General features: G+C 43.5%; 1 protein-coding gene across 5 annotated transcripts in view; it reads right to left on the bottom strand.

Moving 5' to 3' along the window:
* Window positions 1–883: 883 nt before the first annotated feature.
* The window catches only part of PTPN18 (protein tyrosine phosphatase non-receptor type 18), a 72,252-nt gene continuing 50,397 nt past the window's right edge, over window positions 884–22,738 (bottom strand). For all 5 annotated transcript variants that reach the window (XM_083592190.1, XM_083592191.1, XM_083592189.1 and 2 more), the window contains 6 exons: window positions 21,748–21,830; window positions 18,293–18,630; window positions 11,444–11,523; window positions 2,919–2,946; window positions 1,952–2,056; window positions 884–1,348 (listed from right to left, as the gene is read on the bottom strand). In XM_083592190.1, the coding sequence (XP_083448316.1) occupies window positions 1,281–1,348; window positions 1,952–2,056; window positions 2,919–2,946; window positions 11,444–11,523; window positions 18,293–18,630; window positions 21,748–21,830 (702 nt within the window). In that variant the 3' untranslated portion in view covers window positions 884–1,280. The remainder of the gene's footprint in view (window positions 1,349–1,951; window positions 2,057–2,918; window positions 2,947–11,443; window positions 11,524–18,292; window positions 18,631–21,747; window positions 21,831–22,738) is intronic.

The raw sequence follows: 22,738 nt of genomic DNA, 5'->3' as shown, positions 1-22,738 counted from the left end.
CCCATTTTGAGGGTTCAAAAATAGCTTTTGGGGGGCTTCTGGTTTTTTTGGGGGGTAAAGGCAAGGGACAAAGGGGTAAACTCACTCACAAGAAGATCGCTATGGATGAAAACAGCAGCACAGAGAAAGCTCTGTCTTCCCTTCCAGAGATCAAACAACAATGGAGGGCGAGGCAGGAGTCAGTTTTAGCGACACTAAGGAAAGGGAGCCAGAGATCGGCCGCAATCTACCAAAACCTCACAGGGATCTACCAGTAGATCGCGATCAACCTGTTGGACATACCTGCCATAGGGCATCTAGCACTGCCTACATGGACTCCAAAGTGGCATGGATGTGAGCATCCCAAAGCCTGGGTAGATCAGAGCTCTTGTGTGTTTACTTTCCAGGAAAGTCAGACATCCAGGAAGCTTCTAGTTCTCCAGCAAGAGATTTGGAAAGAGCAGAGCAATTGAACATTCAGACTAAAAAGGAAAAAAAACAAAACAAGGACAGTAACTGGTGCAAGGGAGGAGCTCCATCTTCCTTCCTAATTCTCCCCAGCCTCATGAGTGCAATCTTTTGACAAAAGTATTCTGCATGTGAGAAGTAATATGTTGCAATTGGAACACCCAGCGGTGGGGGGGGGGGTCCCTAACCCAATGAGCTAATTTGAAGTGCTGGTGCCAGGCCTTGATTTTACCCCCTCCAGATGGGAGAAGACCAAGAATCCCAAAGCCACCAAATGTCTTCCTTCCATTCCTTCCTATTCTATAGACTAGGTTGCAGAAATGACTGTAGTAAGTAAGAGGAGAAATGTAAATTGACATAAGATGGGGCAATCAGGCAGACTCCTGAGTGGAATGGATTTGCTCCAGTGGCTGTTGATAAAAGCGCAATTCACAAATTAGCAAATATTGTTTAATGGGAGGAGGGATGTGCTGTGTTGATAGTTCCTGGCATGGGGTACCAGGCTTTAAATTTTGGCGGGCAAAACTGCCCTGGCCAACTAAGAGCCGCTCAAGAAGCTGGTGAAGAGAAGGTGGCTGCCAGGTTCACACGTTCCTTAGCTGGTGGATCCCAACATTTCGAGCACGTCCATATCCTTCTCTTCTGGTAGAAAAGTCCTGGAGTATAGTGCATGCAACTGCTGCTGCCTTTTGGTCCATGGCCCCAGAGGCACAATTTGCTGGTGGTTATTATTTTTACAGTTATTCCCTAAGGAAGTGAGCAGGCAGCAGTATTGGTCCCGATCTGTATTGCTCAATGGCAGAAGCAGTGTCCTTGTCTCTCTGTCATGCTGCCTAGATGCGACTCCATTCAGCAGGAGGGTCTCTTGGTCCCTTGGGCTTCCCGATGCGGAAGTTAAACCCTGGAGGGGCAAGAGGAGATGGACAAAGCACTGAGAGGTTTGTTCTATTTCTTTTATGATTCCCTCCCCTTCACATCTCTGATGGCAATTGTCCTTTTGTGTATTTTAATTTTAACACATGACAGGATGTGGAGAATCATGCAGTCCTCTTGAGCTATCTTTAACAACCTCACTCTCCTTTCCTCCTAACGTGGATTATGTTGGAGGTGTTTGTATATCTTGCTGTACCCATAAAAATGTAAGGCTGTCATTATGCTGCAGTTCATGTGCCTGCCACTAGGCAGCTGCACCAGCTCCAGTGTGAAAAAAGGAAGGTGGGTGTTGTCATGTGGGGGGGAGGTAGTTGGCAAAGGTGGTGGCAGAGAGGTGGGGTTGATCAGTGAAGCAAGCAGTGGCAGTAGACCCTAGTATGTATATTGAAATCTACACAGGTGTGTGAACCACTTTGTGTGTGTGTGTGTGTGTGTGAGAGAGAGAGAGAGAGAGAGAGAGAGAGAGAGAGAGAGATATTTGGGTAGGAACCTGGCCCTCTCCACCCCCTCAGTTTCCACACGAATGCACCCTGCAGCACTATCATGACCTTTTGCCTAAAGGTCCCCTTACCCATTCCATTGGCAGAAGATACCACCGCATTTGGGCTACTCCTGGGACTGATGTTGCCCACATCTTCATATTCTTGGGTGGGGGCAGTCCGTGGTGATGGTGGGGCTAGTAAAAAAACATGAGAGGATGTCAATTCTCACATCAGCTTGCCTGTAACAAACACTGGGGCAAACATCATCTAGGAAGCTAGAATATAGGGATGTTCATGTCTTGTGAAAAGCGGGCTGAAAGAAGAGTGCCAGCTGAGCCTTGCAGACCACAAGGATGACCCACAACTTTCCAGCACCACTTTCTGAGATTTGTCATCCTGGAACGACTAGGGTCGTGACAAACTAGCACTCCAGTATGGCAACTCAGAAGGAGACCTTGTAGAAGGTATCAACAGCTTCCAGGAGGTTGTGGGAAACTAATAAGGCAGAAACTTTAACCCTCCAGTTGTTGCTGAACTACAACTCCCATTATCCTTGTCCATTGACTGCTTGCTAGGGTTGGTGGGTGTTGTCGGTCACCAACATCTGGGGGGCCTAGGTTCCCCACTGCTGCAGTGAATACACCCTTTCCTTTCCATCTCTTGGAAGGCAGTCACTCTCAGAAATGAGTCGTAAGCCATTTGAAGAGGATCCAGCTAATCGGTTCTGTGTAACTTTCTCTGAGCTTGGCCTAACCCTAGTTTAGAAAGAACACAGCAAGAGTCCCAGTGGATCGGACCACAGGTCCACCATAGCCCAGCATCCTGTTCTCACAGTGGCCAACCAACATTTGATGATCCCCTGTTCTAGCACAATGTAAAAGAGGCAAAAACCTATTATCTCCCTTCTCTTTCCACATTGTTAAAAGTAGAAGTCCCTGTACTGTAGATGTTTTTGGACTCCCATCAGCTCCACCCACCATGGTCAGGGATGATGGGAGTTGTAGTCAAACAACATCCATGTTCCCCATCACCATTCGAAAGTATTTTGCTTCTTACCTTTCTTCCCAGGTGATGAACTAAAAACCTAGAGCAAGGGAAGAAAAGAAGTATTTGAAGAAGAAATCTCTCATGGATGCCTTAGCTGGGATTCCTGCATTGCAGGGGCTTGACCCTTGGGGTCCCTTCCAACTCTATGATTCTGTGAAATAAAACATTTCTGCACTGCTCAAACACACTTCATTCTAGCACTGCCCTTGGCGAATGAGAGAGTCACAAGGATGCATTTTATTGATTCCCTTATTAAATGTATATTCCGCCCTTGCTTTTGAAGGAGCCCAGGGTAGTAAGCTCATCCAAAAGAAAAGCATTATAAAAACATTGTTTCATCCGGTGATGAAACAGCTGCCTGTAGATGACCTGGGGCAAGACAAGAAGGGAAGAGTTCTCTTATTCTTAAAATAAGCAGCACTATGGTTAGATCTAGGGGGAAATAAAATTATATCGCTATACACAGATGGAGTGAGCCTTAGTGGGCAGGGTTGCTAGGCTGGTTTTCCAACACCAAGTGCAAAGGAGCAAGGGGGGGGGGGCTTGGTCCAAGTGAGGTGGTGGGAACATCAGATGGGCTCTACTGGGCCACATGGGCCATACCAAGCTCCCTGCTGCTTTGCTCCTCTCAGGAACAAGGAGTGACTTCTGGTGTGTCAGCAACATAGCCCCTCCTGCTCCTGCTCCTCCTGTCGCTGCTGCTGCAGAGTAAGAACAGAGGACTTTGCCTTGTTGACTTCTAGCATATTTATGTTTAGGGTTTTGTCTGTTGTGTACCTAAGAGAAACAGCCCAGACATTTGAGCCAAGGGAAGACCCATTTTGCTACAAAGGAAATTGAATTCTCCCTGCTTCTATAAATTAAGGATGCCAAGCACATGTGAATAATTTCTTATTTGCATAACTTTTAATGTACATTTTGGTCATTTTGTATCCTCCTGAAGTCGTGCTTACTATGGGAAATCATATTCAAAAGATGCAATTCCTTATGAGGCTTCACTAAATATTGCCTGCACATTTTCAAGCACATCTTCAGTCCCAATGGCTAGAAACTTGGTGTTTGTTTATGTGTGTTTTGTAAAGTGAAAGCCAAGGTTCTTAGGAATCTGGTTTTTTTACATTCAGTGCCAAGTTTTCTCCAGTTTGTTCCTCCAGCTGCACAGCTGGGAGCGGGGAATGATGGATTGACTTTCCCCCTTTTGACTCAATCATCACACACACACTGAAATGGAGGGGGCTTGAACCTCCCTTTGCCTATGCCTCCATATTCCTAGGGCTGCCTAACATGTTTCATGCTCCAGGGTGTGGGATGTAAAGCTGCAGCCAAGTACAACATTCCTACAGTGGACACGTTAGGGGATGTTTTGTCCCACTCGGGAGAAGACTTCCCGTTTCCTCCTGAGCTGGGACAGACTTGAAGAAGGTGCGGTCTGTTGTACTGGCATGGAGGAGCCCACAGCCTCCATGTTCGGATCAGTGTGTGTGTTTGGAGAAGTGACTGCTAAGTCGCAGTCACGTGGGACTAACTTCTTTATGGAATAGTTCTAGTTGTTATGTAACCTAAGTCTGCCTTCAGGGATATGTCTGTGAACCTGAATGAATCTGTGAGTAAGCTACTTTTATATTAATGCTAATCAGAGTCTTGTGTTTATTCTTTTTAAGAGGGATTAGAAGGGATTTTATCAAATAATCCTTCAATGTCTTGTAGTAGTTAGAGGTCAGTCCATCTGGCCCTGGTGATTTGCCCTGTTTCAGACTCAGGATGGCCTGTTCAATCTCTTGTCGTGTTATTTTGCCATTTAAAATTGTTCTATTTTCTTCTGACAGCTTTGCTAATCCATTTCTCTCCAAAAATTGTGTAATCTCTATTTCATCTTGTGGCCCTTGAGTATATAACTTTTTAAAATACCTCTGGAAGCACTTTCTAATCTCTCCCGGGTTCTGAATGTTCCTTCCTTCAACCTCTAAGTTTGTTACTGTATTTAATCTTTGTCTCCTTTTCAACTGCCAAGCTAGCAGTTTCCCACATTTATTTGCCGATTCAAAAGTTTTTTGTTTCATTGTTTTAATCTTCCATTCTATTTCCTGATTTATCAGCTTGGAATATTGCGCCTGATAAAGTTTAATTTCTCTCAGAATCGGTTGGGACTTCGGGTTAGATCTTAACTTCTTCTCCAACTCTTTGATACTTTCCAGAATTTTATCTTTCTTTTCATTTTGCAGTCTTTTCTTTAAGGAATTCTGTTGAATCAAGAACCCTCTCATCACAGCTTTACTTGCATCCCAGATAGTTCTTTTTTCCACCGTAGTGTTCAAATTAATCTCAAAATAGTCCTTTAAGGTTTTTTGGGCCTTCTTTACAATTCTTTGATCTCTAAACAGGCCATCATTCATCTTCCATCTAAAGGAGCCGATTGGGATCAATGTCATATCCATTCTCAAGGCGTTATGGTCGGAGCATGTTTTGGGGCAGATTTCCACCTTCCTCACCTTAGGTGCCAGACTTCTAGTTATCCATATTTGGTCGATTCGTGTCCAAGTCAGTTGAGCTTCAGAAAAGAATGTTCCTTCTCTTCCCAGGGGGTTTCTAACTCTCCAGATGTCAACCCAGTCCATATTGTCAGTCATTTCAAAAAAGGTCTTAGGTAGTCTTCCCTCTTTAGTAATGTTCTGGTTCTGTGACTTATCCATATTTGTTGATACGACCCCGTTCATGTCCCCCATCATGATGACGTTGTTGTAATCCAGATAATCCAGCATGATCTCGTGCAACTTCTTATAAAAATCCGATTTTCCTTCATTTGGAGCATAAATTCCTAATATCAAAATTTTTTCTCCTTGATACTGTACTTCTATTGCGAGGATTCTTCCACTTTCATCTTTAAAGAGAAATTTTGGTGAAAGGCTCTCTTTTGCATAGATCACTACACCTCTCTTTTTAACTGTATCCGATGATATAAATTCTTGACCAAGCCTTTTATTTATTAACACCTTTCTATGGAGCCTAATCACATGTGTTTCTTGTAAGCATATAATGTCCAATTGTTCCTTTTTTAGAATATGAAAAATTTTAGACCTTTTTTCGGGACTGTTACAGCCATTTATGTTCCAACTCAAAAGCTGCAGAGACATCCTGGATAGATCTGGTTATTCTTTCTGGGGTGGTACCTTGTTCTCCGGTCCTTGAGGATCCGAGGGGGCGGGCTCCCCTGGAAGTTCTGGCGCTGGCAATCCAAGTCCTTTGTGGAGGTCTTCTCCGTGTGCTCCCAAAAACTTGTCTCTATCTTCCACTGTTTTGATTTTGATCTTTCTCCCTCTGTAGGTAAAGGATAATCCTTGTGGAAACTCCCACCTGAAGATAATTGCGTTGCTTCTCAACAGTCTTGCCAATTCCGTGTAGTTAGATCTAAGGTCCAGCAACTGCTTAGGAATGTCCTTGTAGATTTCAATTCTCTTGCCCAAAATGTCTAGTGACTTTTCGTAGTGCAGGCCCAAAATCTTGTCCCTTTCCTCCTTTGATCTCAGTGTTATCAAACAATCTCTGGGCTTCTCTGTCCTTCTGACTCTGCCAAGCCTGAAAGCAGATACAATTTTAAAGTCTTTTTCCTCTAACTTCCAAAACTTGGCAAATTCCTTAGTTAGAAATTCAATAAAATTATCTTCTTCCACCTCTGGTATTGACCGTATCCTCAAGTTGGTCTCCCTGTTTCGCAGTTCTGTCATCAAAAAGTAAATCTGATGTTCTCCAACTTGTTTGCTGAGTGGTCTTACTTCTTTCTCAAGTTCTTCCAATCTTTGACTAGTATCTTCAGCCAGTTTACGATTTTCACCTACAGCCTCCTTTAATTCTCCAATAGACTGGGCATTCTGTGCAACTTGTCCAGTCAGCTTATTCAAGCTTTCTGTGTTCTGTTCAATTTTAGCTGTATGCAAATCAGCCTTCTTGTCCAGAGCCTCCAGTTTCTCCAAAATTTTCTCCAAGACAGAGCTACTTGTCCCTGAAGCCATATCTCCCAGGTGCAGCTCCTCTGTCTCACCCTCCCCTGCCTGTATTAGGGAGGCCGCCTCTATGTCTGGAGGCAAAGTGGAAGGCAAGGCCGGCACAGAAGATCTACGCTGTGAGGCTGCAGATAAAGTTAGAGTTGTTTGTTTAGTCCTTCCTCTTCTCCTTGCGCCACTCATTCCAAAGTTATCTGTAATCCAAGGTCAATCCAAGTTGTTCCCATAAGAAAGCAGAGTCCCAGATGCAATAGTCAAACAGAGGCCGGGAAAGGGAAAGTAAAACAAAGTCACTGCTGTAAGTCCAAAATCCTCTAGAGGGAGCTTAATACGTCTTCAGGGAAAAGATCAAATCCAAGTTAAACTTATAAATTTAAATCCATGTCTATCGCCTCCACAATGTATTATTTTTAGCAGAGTAAAACTTAAAGCAAAACAGTGTTTCTTACAGTGCCTTGACTGCAACAGTTTCAAAATATCCAGTTCCAACTCAGAATGTTTCAAAATCTGAATTCAATGTATCCAAAGTTGCAAACTGGTGCTCATCCAGGCAGCTCCAGCACCAGAGATTCTTATTTATTTTATAATCCACTGGTGCCACAGAAGAAGGATATCAGTGCACCCCGAATATAACCAGCAAAAGTCAATAGCTCAAAGTCTTTCACTCAGAAAACTGCTTTAACAGGGTGCCAGCATTTAGTTAACGCATAACTTTTTGTCTCCACTCCTCCTGCTCTTTGCTTAAAGTTCAGTATAGCGGGAGATGGGCTTCCTGCTTATCCTCACTCCGTTTTCAGCCAGATTTCAACTTTTTTAAAAAAGTTTTAAAAGTTTCATAAAGTTCTCAAAAAGTTTCAGAAAGTTGACAAAAGTTTCAGAAAGTTTTCAATGTCCAAATTTACTCACGGGTTGTAGTTTCCAAAGTTCAGAAAAGTTGCAGGAAGAAAGGACAGCGCTGACCGGCAACAGCAATGCGGCTTCACTTCGCTGTTTGCGCAACGACCCACAGCGCCGCTACCCCCTCCGCGATCCGGAGCCCCTTACGGGGTCCCTTCAACGTTTTGGGGGCTGCTTCTGGCGCCCGCCGGGTCCCGAGACCACAGGCTTCTGCCACCTGTGGTTTTCCTGAATGGGTCTCCGCTTCGCCGTAGCGGACGACCCGTTTACAGCGGAGCTCCCTTCTCCTTACTCGGAGAAGGCAGCCATTACCGGTCGCGCCGCCTCCGGAAGGTCAGTAATGAAATAATGGAGGGGAAGAAGGCGCCTGAATCGTGGAAAGAAGCATTTATCACATTGATTCCAAAGTCAGAAACTGAAAAGACACAACTTAAGAATTACCGTCCCATCTCCCTTTTAAATGTGGATTACAAAATATTTGCAGATGTTTTGGCACGAAGATTTAAGAAAGTTTTAAGTGAGATAATCCATAAAGACCAGGCAGGCTTTCTCCCGGGCAGACATATGTTTACTAACACAAGGAACATCATAGACATATTGGAACTTTTACAAACAAACATAAACACTAAAGCAGTTTTAATTTTTATAGACGCGGAGAAAGCCTTTGACAACATTTCTTGGAAATTTATGAAGGGGAATTTAAAAGAAATGGGAGTGGGACGGGGGTTTGAGAACGGGATTGAGGCAATATATTCAGAACAAAAGGCTAAACTGATAGTTAACAATGTGGTTACAGAAGAGTTTAAAATTGAAAAAGGTACACGACAAGGCTGCCCGATTTCCCCATTACTGTTTATTTCGGTTCTGGAAGTGCTCCTGAATATGATTAGGGGGGACCGGTTGGTGGAAGGGATTCAGGTCGGAGCGAAACAATATAAACTTAAAGCTTTTGCAGATGACCTAGTTCTGACATTACAGGAGCCGGAGTCTAGTTTGAAAAGAGTACTACAACTGATTCAAAACTTTGGTCGAGTGGCAGGATTTAAGTTAAATAAGCAAAAAACTAAAGTTTTGGGGAAAAACGTGACAGATATTGAGTTGGAACAGCTTCAGAAAGAGACAGAACTAAATGTGGTTAAAAAAGTTAAATACCTAGGGGTAAACATAACAGCAAAAAATCTGAGTTTATTTAAAGATAATTATGAAAAATGTTGGTCAGAGATTAAGAGAGACTTGGATAGTTGGTCAAGACTAAAACTTTCTTTGTTAGGCCGAATAGCTGCCATCAAGATGAATGTATTGCCAAAAATGTTATTTTTGTTTCAGACACTGCAGATTGTAGACAAGACAGAGTGCTTCCGGAAGTGGCAGAAAGATATTTCTAAATTTGTCTGGCAGGGCAAAAAGCCCAGAATCAAATTTAAAATATTAACAGATGCGAAAGAAAGAGGGGGCTTTGCCCTGCCAGATTTAAAGTTGTATTATGAAGCTGCAGCTTTCTGCTGGTTAAAAGATTGGTTACTTCTTGAAGATACGGATGTCTTGGATTTGGAAGGTTTTAATAATGCGTTTGGATGGCATGCATATTTATGGTATGATAAAGCTAAGATAAATAAGGCCTTCAAGAACCATATTGTCAGAAAATCAGTCTTTAATGTCTGGACAAAATATAAAGACTTACTGGAGAATAAAACTCCGAGGTGGCTGTCACCCCTGGAGGCTAAGGCTCGGAAAAGAGCCAATATGGAGGCCAACTGGCCAAAATATTGGGAGATAATAGAAAAGGATGGTGACAACTGGAAATTGCAGAGTTTAGAAAAGATGAGAGACAAAGTGCGAGACTGGTTACACTATGCTCAGATTAAAGAAGTGTTTAAAAATGACAAAAAGCTAGGATTCCAAGTGGAAAAGTCAAAGTTAGAAACTGAACTGTTAGAACCTAAGACTAAGGTACTTTCAAGAATGTATAACTTGCTGCTGAAATGGAACACACATGACGAAATGGTAAAATCAACAATGATAAAATGGGCGCAGGATATTGGGTATAATATTATGTTTGAAGATTGGGAAAGGTTGTGGACCTCTGGGCTGAACTTCACTGCATGTAATGCGTTGAAGGAAAATGTGATGAAAATGATGTATAGATGGTACATGACCCCTGTTAAACTGGCTAAAATATACCATTCGTCTGATAGCAAATGTTGGAAATGTAAGGAAAATGAAGGAACATTTTTTCACCTCTGGTGGACCTGCCCTAGAGTGAAGGCCTTTTGGGAGAAGATATATAATGAATTAAAAAAGGTGTTTAAATACACCTTCACTAAGAAATCAGAGGCCTTTCTCCTGGGTATTGTCGGCCAGAGTGTGTTAAAAGAGGACAGAACATTCTTTTTGTACGCAACAACAGCAGCAAGAATATTAATTGCCAAGAATTGGAAAACTCAGGAGCTACCCACTGTGGAAGAATGGCAGATGCAACTGATGGACTATATGCAATTAGCCGAGATGACCGGCAGAATTCGAGACCAGGGAGAAGAAAGGATGGAAGAAGACTGGAGGAAATTTAAGATTTATTTACAAAAATATTGTAATTTGGCTGAGTGCTGAATTGGATGCCAGTGCAGACAATTGTCTACCATTAAATTAGATTTAAGGTTGAATTATATGTCAAACCAAATTAAGATTATTAATTAAGATGAAGTAAATGATAATTTGTTTGAAACTAATTTAATAATGATGTAAGTGTATGCGGGAGGTGCGGGGGAGTCCCATGTAACAATTGAGAGATGTTAAATGGACAATGATAAGTGCTTATCTAATATATGCTTTATTTGAAAACTTTAATAAATATATTATAGAAGGGATTTTATCAGGAAGGAATCTTTAATAGTAAGACTCAGATGAGTTAGCAACAAGCTGATCGCTGCATAATTTAAAAAGGGGGATGTTTGGAACTGCTAGAATATGGAACGTGCTAGCGCAAGTTAGGAAGGATATCATAAAATAATATATCCTCTCCTGCCTCCCTAATCATCCCCACACAGTGTACTATTAACTTGCAAAGTGTTTTGAAATATCAGGTTCACATTGTCTGTAGTTGTTCACTAATTTTCCAATTCTACAGATGGGAAAATCAAGGCTGACAACTTATCCAAAGCTAAATAACAAATACATTGTAGAAGAGGAACTTGAGCCCAGGCATAGGAGCCAACTCCTGGGGGCCAAAGTCCCCCCCCAAAAAAATATTTGAGGATGCCAGCTCCCCCTCCAAGTGGATGGGCATTGCCATTCAAATCGTGTGCAGGCAACAAGTATTGGGATTGATTATGTGGGGGGCTCTTACCTGCCTCCCCCCATATTTTATTCAAGTTGGCACCCTGGAGGCCAGGTCTAGTAAAGCCAAACACACCCTAAAAACCAATCTGGATCAGGGCTGGGGGACTCTATGGCCCTTCCAATATGCTGTTGAACTCCTCCCCAGTCAGCAGGGTCAATGGTCGGGGAGGGAGCAGTGGGAGTTGAAGAAGATCTGAAGGGCTACAGGCTCCCCATCCCTTCTGGTCTACAGTTTTTATCGGAGGCTTATCCCAGTCCTGTGACATAGAAATGTGGCTGGGAAACACCGCGCAGAGAACATACTGTGGGCAGCAGGTTCCTCAGGGGCTTTTTCCCTAATCCATTGATGTGAGAGGAGGAGGTGACTCTGGGATTGGAATCGCCTGTAGCAGAGAGAAGAGATCAGACAAAGAAAAGGTTATTCCCGATAGGTGCTTTCTGTACTCCCTTTGCTGTAACCACGACAGGTCAGAGGGACCTAAACTTTTCCTCGGGATTATGATATTAGTATTAGTATTATTACAGTCATACCTTGGTTGTTGAATGGCTTAGTTGTCAAACAAATCGGCTCCCGAATGCCACAAACCCGGAAGTGAGTGTTCCGGTTTGGGAACATTTTTTGGAACCTGGACATCTGACACGGCTTCCACGGCTTCTGATTGGCTGCAGGAGCCAGAATGGATTCCGTTCGACTTGTGAGGTACAACTATATTTCTACTATCAACTACAGTCATACCTCGGGTTGAAGTTGCTTCAGGTCGAGTGCTTTTGGGTTGTGCTCCGCGGCGACCCAGAAGTAACGGAACACGTTACTTCCGGGTTTCGCCACTCACACATGAGCAGATGGTGAAAATGACATCACATGCATGCGCAGAAGCGGTGAATCACAACCTGCGCATGCGCGGACGCAGGTTGCGTTTGCTTCAGGATGCGAACGGGGCTCTGGAACGGATCCCGTTCGTATCCAGAGGTACCACTGTATAATCAATGACCTATCAACAGATTCCTCCCTGACAGTTTACGATAATCTCATTGAGTTGTTGCAGGATGTGGTCTCTGTTAACATAAACCCAGCCAGCAAGCCCCACATTGCTAAAGGGTGCAGATGGTTCGACCAAGAGTGCCGCACAAAGAAGAAACACTGGCCTATAGAAACACTGGCCTAAACTATTTACCCCCAACTTATTTCAAAATTTAAAAAGAGTACAAAGCCCTTTTGGCTTCAAAAAAAAAGGCAGTCTGAACAAAACTCCTGGCCTCTGTTGCTGAATGCCTCGCTAAACAACGAAACAAAACTCTTCTGGCAACTGGTCTCTGGCTTCCTGAGCAATAGCTCTCCAGCCCCCAGCTGTGCCATTCCAGCTCAGGTATGGGAGAACCATTTTAGAAATATATTCACGGAAAATTCAAATCTCCACGCCAGTTTTTATGATGAAGTTTCAGCAGAACTGTCACTGCTCCCACAATGGAGCCCAGGTACAGTGGAAGAAGTCTATACATTAATTGGGAACCTTAAGAGTGGTAAGGCCCCAGGAAATGACTTTATCCCAGCTGAATTGATCATATCAAATCAGCACTGGTGGGCTCCTCTTCTGGCGGCACTTTTTATGATAGTAAATAACTCAAGCAAAGTACCATCTAGCTAGAAACATGCAATAGTAGTCTCAATCTTTAAGAGAGGCCAGCCAAACATGCCTTCTAATTATAGGCTAGTCAGTCTGCTTTCAATTATAGAAAAGCTGTATGCCCGCTTTCTCTGTAACAAACTGACAACTTTTCTAAATGACTATAAATATATCTGAAGCTCGGGCAGCTTTCTGCGAGAACACTCAACATCAGACCACTGTCTAACGCTGTCCCTCCTAGCTGAGAAGTACACCAGACCTCTACAGGGAAAACTCTTCGTGGCCTTTATGGACCTGAAATCTGCCTTTGACTCCATCCCTGGATTCCAACTATGGTCCAAATTACATCTAGTACTGAAGGATAAACGTCTCCTATATCTTATTAAAGCCCTGCACAGTGGAAGCAATTTGCAGGTTAGGTGTGGGTTGCAGGGCCAGCTATCAGACTGTATTGAGATGGCCAGGGGAGTGAGACAGGGATGCATTTTGGCCCCTACCTCGTTCAGTTTGTTGTTTATTTGTTTTTAATTTAAATTTCTATTGGAATTTTATTTACAACATAACACAAACCCCCACGCCCCAATACACAAATCCACCTCATTAAACGTGAACATAACATACAGTGAGCATAACATACAACAATACAAACAACCCCAAAAAATACTTCCTTTATCCTGTATCTGGCCTCCTTATTTACTTCTTATAAACAGTTTATAAGATGTTCAGTTTGTTTTTGAATGACTTAGAGGCAAGTTTAATGGACCCTGTTGGCCATCTTCCAAAAATAGGGACAAGAAAGACCCCTTTCTTGCTGTATGCGGATGACACGGCCATCTTCTCCCAAACCAGACCTGGCCTGAACTACCAACTAAGGAAATTCTGAGACTACTACTCTGGTAATAGGTTATCCATCAATTATGAAAAATCAAAAGTCCTGGTGTTTGAGAAGAGATTGTCCCTGAGTAAATGGGTACTGGACGGTCACAAACTAGAGCAGACCAAATTCTTCCGGTACCTAGGGCTTCTGTTCCATCATTCCAAGTCCTGGAAACATCATTGGCAAACGGCCTATAAAAAGGCGGAGGTAAGCAAACTGGCTATACTTCAATTCTTTTATACAAGGGGAGGCCATTATGTTCCATCAGCCATTAAGGTATTTAATGCAAAATCTGTCTCTCAGGACTTCTGGGTTAGTGCCATCGGCAATGGCGGAATTCCTCTGATCAAGAGGAACCCGCTCCGCGAAAATCGGGTCTTGCCGCCGCGGCGAAGGCGGAGGCCCTTTAAAAATCCCAGGCGGAGGAAGCCTGGGAACGTGGGATTCGGCTGACACCAGGAGCGCCCCCCCTACTTGCAAGGAAACCCCTTTTTCAGGGATCCGAAGCGACGTGGGGTGAGTGGCGCGGTGTTTTGAATCGACCGCTATTTTCACGGAGTGAAGCCGCACAGCCGTTGCCGGAGAGCGCTGATTTTTTCCTGTGGACAATTGGACTCTAAACAAGTACCCGTGAGTAGAACGTAAAATTGGATTAAGAAACATTTTAATTTGGCACTGAAGCGGGAAGGTTCTAAACAGGAAGTCCGCCTTCCGCTTTTGTAAATAGACTGAAGCAAAAATTGTGCAAGCTAAAGTCAGGAAAGTTGTATACAAAGGTTTAACATTCCTCCAGTTTTAACCACCAAAACCCCTCTTGGAAGTAGGAGTAAAGAGGGGGAATTCTGATTGTTTAAGCCTGCAGGAGAGAGAGTAAAGAAAGAAAAATTTCCACCGTCTCAAACCTGGGAACGGGGTGTCAGAGACAGAGACTTTTGGGGAAGTTCATTGACTGTGAATGGAACGCCTTTTGACAGATAGTTAAAGAAGAGAAACAAATTGGGGAAGGTGAGAGACTGGTTCCACTACCATCAAATAAATGAAGCGTTTAAACTGGACAGTAAAATTGGCTTCCAGGTGGAAAAATCAAAATTGGAGACAGAACTGTTAGAACCCAGTACTAAGAATTTGTCCAAAATGTACAATTTGCTGCTGAAATGGAATACACAAGATGAAACGGTTAAATCGGTCATGATTAAATGGGCTCAGGACATTGGTCATAATATTTTGTTTGCTGATTGGGAAAAGTTGTGGACCACCGGGATAAAATTTACGGCATGTAATGCCTTAAGAGAAAACATTATGAAAATGATATATAGGTGGTACATAACCCCAGTCAAGCTTGCAAAGATTTACCATGTGCCTGACAATAAATGTTGGAAATGTAAAGAAACTGAAGGTACATTTTTTCATCTTTGGTGGACCTGCCCGAAGATTAAGGCATTCTGGGAAATGATCTATAATGAACTTAAAAAGGTATTTAAATATACTTTCCCCAAGAAACCAGAGGCCTTTCTCTTGGGTATTGTCGACCAAGGGGTGTTAAAGACGGATATAACTTTCTTTATGTATGCTACAACAGCAGCTAGAATACTCATTGCGAAGTACTGGAAGATGCAAGAACTACCCACACTGGAAGAATGGCAGATGAAGGTGATAGACTATATGGGCTTGGCAGAAATGACGAGCAGAATCCGAAACCAGGGAAGAGAAGCAGCGCAAGAAGAATGGAAAAAATTCAAGGACTATTTAAAGAAATATCATAAAGTTAATGAAAGTTAGAATGATGTTGGACTGGAAAGTAAATGGTTACTATTAGCAATGGTTAAGACAAGGAAAATAAGGAAGAATAGTCTAAATTTAAATTAAAATAAGGGAAGATTTGCTGAACAATCGATAAGAATTTGGAATACAGAAAGGGGAGGCATGAGGAAGTCGGGGAAGATAGGATATGAAATTAGGATATGAAATGATACATGTTTTTTGTTTTGTTTTTGTTTTTGTATGTTTATGTTTGTTGTATTGTGTTTATATGGAAAAATAAAAATATTTAAAAAAAAAAAAAGAAGAGAAACAAATTGATTCCAATGTTGCCTTTTGCATTTAAAAGAAACAAAGAATTTGAAAAATGAAAGTAATTCTCTTTTGTTGGACCTGCTTTCAAAAGATGGATACAAATAGAAATTGTCTCCTCTAGAGGGAGCTTGTTAAATTGTTGCTGGAGTCGATCTGGGGATTTCACAGCTGTGGAGATTAAGATCGTGGGACCAGACTCTGACCTTGAATAAAAATGTGTTTCGAAGAAGTTTTGGTGCTTGCTTTTTGCAAGACAAGCGCTTTGTTGGAGCAGATGCATGAGAAGATGGATTTGATGACTGTTGCAGTCAAAAATTTTGGACAAACAGTGAATATTTATACAGAAACCATTCAGGAGCCAACGCAGGAACCCGTTTTGACAGGGCAAGTGCAAATGCAGAAGATAATGGAGGAGGTTGCTGTTGAACCTCAAGTAACACAAATGGAGAGACCCGAGGCCCTGCAGGAGCATAAGCCGCTGTCCTTGAAGACTGAATTTGGAGTGGGCCAGGGGGGGTCCGGAGATGTGGGGGCCCTTAATTTTGGAGGAACTTTGAAACATGCTTTTAAATATTTTCTGGACTACACAGCCGACTGTGGGGAATGGGACTGTGGGGAATGGGCTGATCTGTTGAGGAGAGACGGAGTTATTTTTGAGTTGGAGTATCCCCGAGACCTACTCCTCAACGAGAAAGAAAAGAAATTAAGAAAGAGATCAACAAAAGACAAGGTAAAGTGCAGGTACAAACAAGAAGAAGATCTGCAGAAGGGACATGGAAAAGACTTAAGAGCCTTGGACATAAGATTACCAGGTTGATGGACTAGATGGAATGGACAGTAAGGACTGACATGACCCGAGACCAGGAAGAAGAGATGTTGGGGGAAGATTGGAAGAAAATTTAAAAAAAATATATTTTTGGAATCAATGCAAAATTAATGAGCATTAGGAAAAATGTTGGAATGAAAATATTTGGCTTTAGTAGAAATGATATAAGGAATTATGTACAAATAAATATTAAGTTTTAAGCTTTAAGGTATTTTATGGTAAGATAAGGTTAAAATAAATTAAGGTAAATTGAATGACAGAATATAGTGAAAGATGGAAAGGATTTGCTGAGTTAATTAATAGGTTAGACTGTTAAGACAAATTACTCAATAAAAATTGAGAAAGATGGAAAGAATTTGCTGAAACAAATAACTAAAGTAGAATACGAAAAGGGAGGTGTGAGGAGGTCGATGAAACAAGTAAATGAAAGATAAAGATATGGAATATTGGATGTGTGTTTTTTTTATTAGTATTCTTATTGTTGTATTGATTTTTATGTTGTTTTTTTATGTATGTTTTGTTAAATTTTTTGTTGTTTTATTTTTTTCTTTTTCTGTAACTTTTGAAACTTCTAATAAATATCATTTCAAAAATAATAATAATGCAAAATCTGTCTCTCAACTCCTCTAGGCCTCAAACATCTGGTTCAATGGCTCATTCTCCAGGTTTGATGACTTCCAGGCAACGTTTCTCCGGTCCCTCCTACAAGTTCCAAATTGTGTTCCAAAGGCAATACTATTTTTAGAAACAGGTGAATGTCTTCTATCAAGTAAAGCATGGTGGGCTGCCCTGAGATACTGGCTCAAGATCTCAGTCGTCTTTTCACCAAAGCCAGATCAACATATCCATGACTAAACAAATAGCGCTTCGGTCTCCCTTCCCTGGGGGGTTGTTTGTATGAATCTGTATTTTATTCTGAATCCATGTTATGGGTCGTTGGACCGCAATAAATATTATATTATTGTATTTCTATTTCTATACCACTTTATATTCTTAAGGGGAAAAAATCAAAGCGGATTACAACACATTAAAATATTAAATAAAACAATCCAGGAAAAATGACTGAAGAATGATATTTGCAGCCTTTAATGTTTTACTATGGATTTTATTAGTTACATCTAATCTATGTTTGCAGCCTTTGTGAATTCCCATTTGAATTTGCTTGGGTTCTGTACACCCAAAGAAAAACCCCGTGAAATACCTCCAAATCCAAATTTGTCATGATGACTAGAATCTTGTTTACTTGCATTGAAGTCATATGATATTCACAGAGCTAGTTTAGCACAGTATTTTAAGAAAATGTGCTATGATCCAGGGACATCCTTAGTTCAAATGTCTCTTCTGTCATTAGCTAGATAACAGCCTGTGCACGTTGGCTCAACAGCAAGTGTCACCACCAGTTCCAGGTGACCCTTTTTGTCAAGTAGGTGTGCTCTGGCATCCCTTCCCCCATGTCTGCAACATGAGATGATAACGCTGACCTGCCATATCTTGCAGGCCTGATGTTAGGGTTACTGAGATAATGTTTAGGGAAGTTTTAAATCTTTGATGTTCTATTGTGTTTTTACTATTCTGCTGGGAGCTGCCCGGAGTGGCTGGGAAAACCCAGTCAGATGGGCAGGATATAAATAATAAAATTATTATTACTATAAAAGAACTGGAGCACTTAAAACTACTGCATAAATGTTAAGTCTTATTGTTATACAGTTATACAAATTCTTAAGTGCGCACAAACTATTACTTCACATCACCTGGGTTAATTTGGGCATATTCGCAGGTTGCCGCGGAAGCTGGCCGGTGGATGGGGCTTCCAGGCAGCGAGTGACTGGCTTGCACTCCTACAAAGGCACTGGGGTCAATTGCCAAGGTGTCGGGCACATTGCTCATCCGAGGCTTCACTGCGGCATAAAGGGGTCCCTCTCCACTAAGCGGGGCCTCGTTGCCTGGAGCAGGAGGAGGAGGAGAAGCGCCCAGTCCACTTCGCCGGAGCTTGTTCACAACCGCATAGGTATCACCCATGTCCCTGATGAGCTTGGGTGGTTGTTCTGGCGCTGATGTGGGCTGAGGGTCAACCGGCACCGAGATGCTCCTGGATCAGGGAACACAGAGGTTTATGTGAAATCTCCACAAAAGGCGAAGGGACCTCTCTCAGGATAAGAGTTTATGAGTCAGGCTACTGAAGTTACCGGTATATATATTTTTAAAGGATGCATATTTGTAATGCACAAAATGTACATGTACATTTTCTCAAGTGATTTCTTTTAGTTATTTCCTCTGCAGAGGAGTATAAAACAATTTAGGAACAATAATTGCTTTAAGAAATCTTATGCATGAGGAAGAGTTTGCGGTAATTTTACTTCTCAGCTGTAGTCCAGCCTAGGATTTTTCCAGAGGAACCCCCTGCCCTCCTCTCCATTTTGACTTTCTTCACCGCCTCTATTGCATCTGCAGAAAACAGCAGCAGGAGACTTTTTCAGGTGGTTCGCAATTTAGCGGAACCCAGTACAGGCCACATGATCTCCTGCAATGATTTTGCAAAGTTTTTTGCAGATAAAGTTGCTCAGATTCGGAAAGAGGTAGACGCCACTGTGGGAGCAGCGCCGGGGCGGGAGAGTGCTAGAGTCCTGTCTAGTCAAATTGCAAAAGTCAATTCCAATCTGTTACCTCCGAGGATGTGGACAGGCTGCTTGGACGAGTGAAACCAACCACCTGTCTCCTTGATCCTTGCCCATCCTGGCTTATAAAAGCTAGCCGGGAAGGGCTGGGCGATGGGCTTCGTGGGGTGGTGAATGCTTCCCTCCGTGAGGGAGCCTTCCCAGACCCACTGAAAGAGGCGGTTATTAAACCGCTTCTTAAAAAAACCATCTTTAGATGCGGCCACGATGGCCAACTATCGCCCAGTCTCAAATCTTCCATTCTTGGGCAAGGTGATTGAGCGAGTGGTTGCTGAATAACTCCAGGCACGCCTGGAAGAAGCGGACCATTTGGAACCCTTCCAGTCGGGATTCAGGCCTCATCACGGGACTGAAACTGCCTTGGTCGCACTGGTTGATGATCTCCGGCGGGCTAGGGACAAAGGTGAGAGTTGTTTCCTAGTTCTGCTGGATCTCTCAGCGGTGTTTGATACCATCGACCATAACATCCTTCTGGACCGTCTTGAGGGGCTGGGAGCTGGGGGCACTGTCATACGGTGGTTCCGCTCCTTCCTCTTGGACCGTGTTCAGAAAGTGGTGGTGGGGGATGAGTGTTCAGACCTCTGGGCTCTCACTTGTGGGGTGCCTCAGGGTTCTGTCCTCTCCCCCGTGCTTTTCAACATCTACATGCAGCCGCTGGGAGAGATCATCAGGGGGTTTGGGCTGGGTGTTCATCAGTATGCGGATGATACCCAGCTCTACCTCTCTTTCAAATCTGAACCAGTGAAGGCGGTGACGGTCCTGTGTGAGTGTCTGGAGGTGGTTGAAGGATGGATGGCGGCTAACAGATTGAGACTGAATCCTGACAAGACAGAAGTACTGTTTTTGGGGGACAGGAGGCGGGTAGGTGTGGAGGATTCCCTGGTCCTGAATGGGGTAACTGTGCCCCTGAAGGACCAGGTGCACAACCTGGGAGTCATTTTGGACTCACAGCTGTCCATGGAGGCACAGGTCTATTCTGTGTCCAGGGCAGCTGTGTACCAACTCCATCTGGTAAGCAGGCTGAGACCCTATCTGCCTGCAGACTGCCTCGCCAGAGTGGTGCATGCTTTGGTTATCTCCCGCTTGGACTACTGCAATGCGCTCTACGTGGGGCTACCTTTGAAGGTGACCCGGAAACTACAACTAATCCAGAACGCAGCAGCCAGACTAGTGACTGGGAGCGGCTGCCGAGACCATATAACACCGGTCTTGAAAGACCTACATTGGCTCCCAGTACGTTTCCGAGCACAATTCAAAGTGTTGGTGCTGACCTTTAAAGCCCTAAACGGCTTCGGTCCAGTATATCTGAAGGAGCGTCTCCACCCCCATCGTTCTACCCGGACACTGAGGTCCAGCACCGAGGGCCTTCTGGCGGTTCCCTCACTGCGAGAAGCCAAGTTACAGGGAACCAGGCAGAGGGCCTTCTCGGTAGTGGCACCCTCCTTGTGGAATGCCCTCCCACCAGATGTTAAAGAGAACAACAACTACCAGACTTTTTGAAGACATCTGAAGGCAGCCCTGTTTAGGGAAGTTTTAAATGTTTGATGTATCACAGTATTTTAATATTCTTTTGGAAGCCGCCCAGAGTGGCTGGGGAAGCCCAGCCAGATGGGCGGGGTATAAATATATTATTATTATTATTATTATTATTATTATTATTATTATTATTATTATTATTATTATTATAGCTGTGGTCACACAGAGCTTTTTGGGTTTCTCTCTCCTCCTTCCTAGTGAAGAACTGCATGCAGTTGCTGCTCCTTCCTTATATCACAGAGCTGTGAAGCTGGGGTTCTTTGTTCGTGCCTTCCAGCCCCAAGCCATGCTCTGCCTCTGCTTCCAGGCCTCTGTTTTGTGCTTCTCAGCTGGCTGCCTGGAAGCTTCTCGATCCAAGTCCCTAGACTGATTGGTGGAAGGCAGACTGCAGTAGATAAGGCATTAAGGGGAGGAGAGGTAATCTGAAAGCTGCAGTTGGAAAGGTATGTCTTGAGGAAGGCTTGACGGATGAGGAGGAGGCAGGGCTTTACTTCTTCACCCAAGTGATGGTTTTCATATGCCCCTCTGACATGTCCAAGCCTGAGCTTTGTGATTTGAAGGATGTCAAAATAGTACCAAGGTCAGAGAGATGCGCTCACAGCTGCTGTAATACAGTCCGTATTTTTTATTATATATAATAATACCCATATACTAGTGTCTGCCATTCTCCACTGAATAAACCCAAAATGAGCTACAGCTCCACATAAACATTCAAAGCATAAAACCAGGCAACCCAATAATCAATAATCACATCTACCATCTTAAAATATGAAAATGTATAACCAGCACCTGGTTTGGGGGGAAAAGAACCATGCTGTACAATGTGGAGGGTCCTGACCCCTTTCCTAAGGCAGCCCAAAGTCTGCACCAGCTGGGCCTCCCCAGAGAAGAACTCCCACATCTCGGGTGTCACTGCAAAACATGGCTCTGCTTTCCTGCCAAACCAAGACGGCTGGGCTGCCGTTTCCAAGGCTCCCTCTCTCAGCCTTCCTTACCGGTGGAGGACGGTGCTTCGTTTGAGCGGGGCCACAGCCAGGTGTCGGAGGGAGAGGGCGTCGTCATAGAGGGGAAGACGGTTCTGTGTCAAAATCCGGAAGAACAGAAAGGAAGTAAGGGACGATTTAGGCCAACACAGCTGTTTGAACATCCTACAGCAGGAAGTTTGCAGGAAGCCACGTCTGTGTGCTTCTGAGAGGGTGGCACACACACATTCAATCTACAGTAGCCAACGGGATACCCTTCAGAGGTTGTGGGGCTACAATTCCCATCAGCCCCCGCCTGCATGGCCAGCTACTCCTGCATTCATGTGAGCATTCATTTATTTTTAAAATTAGCTCTTTGTTTTTCACTGCTATTGCAACATCACTTATACCTCCTATGTGTTCCAGAACTTAGGACGGCTGCTATACAACCTTGTCAAGACTGCCTAGTCACACAGAAAGGAGCTTTCCCTGCTCCCTTGCCAAGCTGCTCACACCTTCAGAAATTAATAGGAACAGAGCCAGTGTGCCTATTAACGCAGATGATGTAAAATAAAAGTTTGTGCTTGTGCTTAAGAATTTGTTTAATTGTATAAAAACAAGACTTAGTTTTTATATAGTAGCAAGACAAACCCACCAAAGCAAACACAGATTTCAGTTGCTTGGAGAAAACAAGCTAATTTTTGTTTATTTCATTTACAAACACTTCTGTCTCTTCCGAATCCAGGTGTGGCTGGTGTGGGGGAAGAAGCGCTACACTGGAAAAAGGCCCTGGAGCAGCCTTCATGCACAGATCTTAACTGACCTGCCTATAAGGCTGGGATGGGAAGATTGCTGGGAAGGGTAGTTTTCCTGCCACCCTTCTTACATAGAAGAAGAGTCCTGCTGGGTCCGGCCAAAGGTCCATTGCTCTGCTCTCCCATTGTCCAGGCAGATGTTTATGGGAAGCCAGCCTGCAGGACTGGAGTGCAACAACACTCTCCCCACTTGGGATTCCCAGCAGCTG

This window comes from Podarcis filfolensis (genome assembly GCF_964270895.1).
Source record: "Podarcis filfolensis genome assembly, chromosome: 17".
NCBI classification, from domain to species: domain Eukaryota; kingdom Metazoa; phylum Chordata; class Lepidosauria; order Squamata; family Lacertidae; genus Podarcis; species Podarcis filfolensis.
The sequence above is the reverse complement of the archived record's forward strand: the minus strand, read 5'-3'. Positions and strand labels throughout refer to the sequence as shown.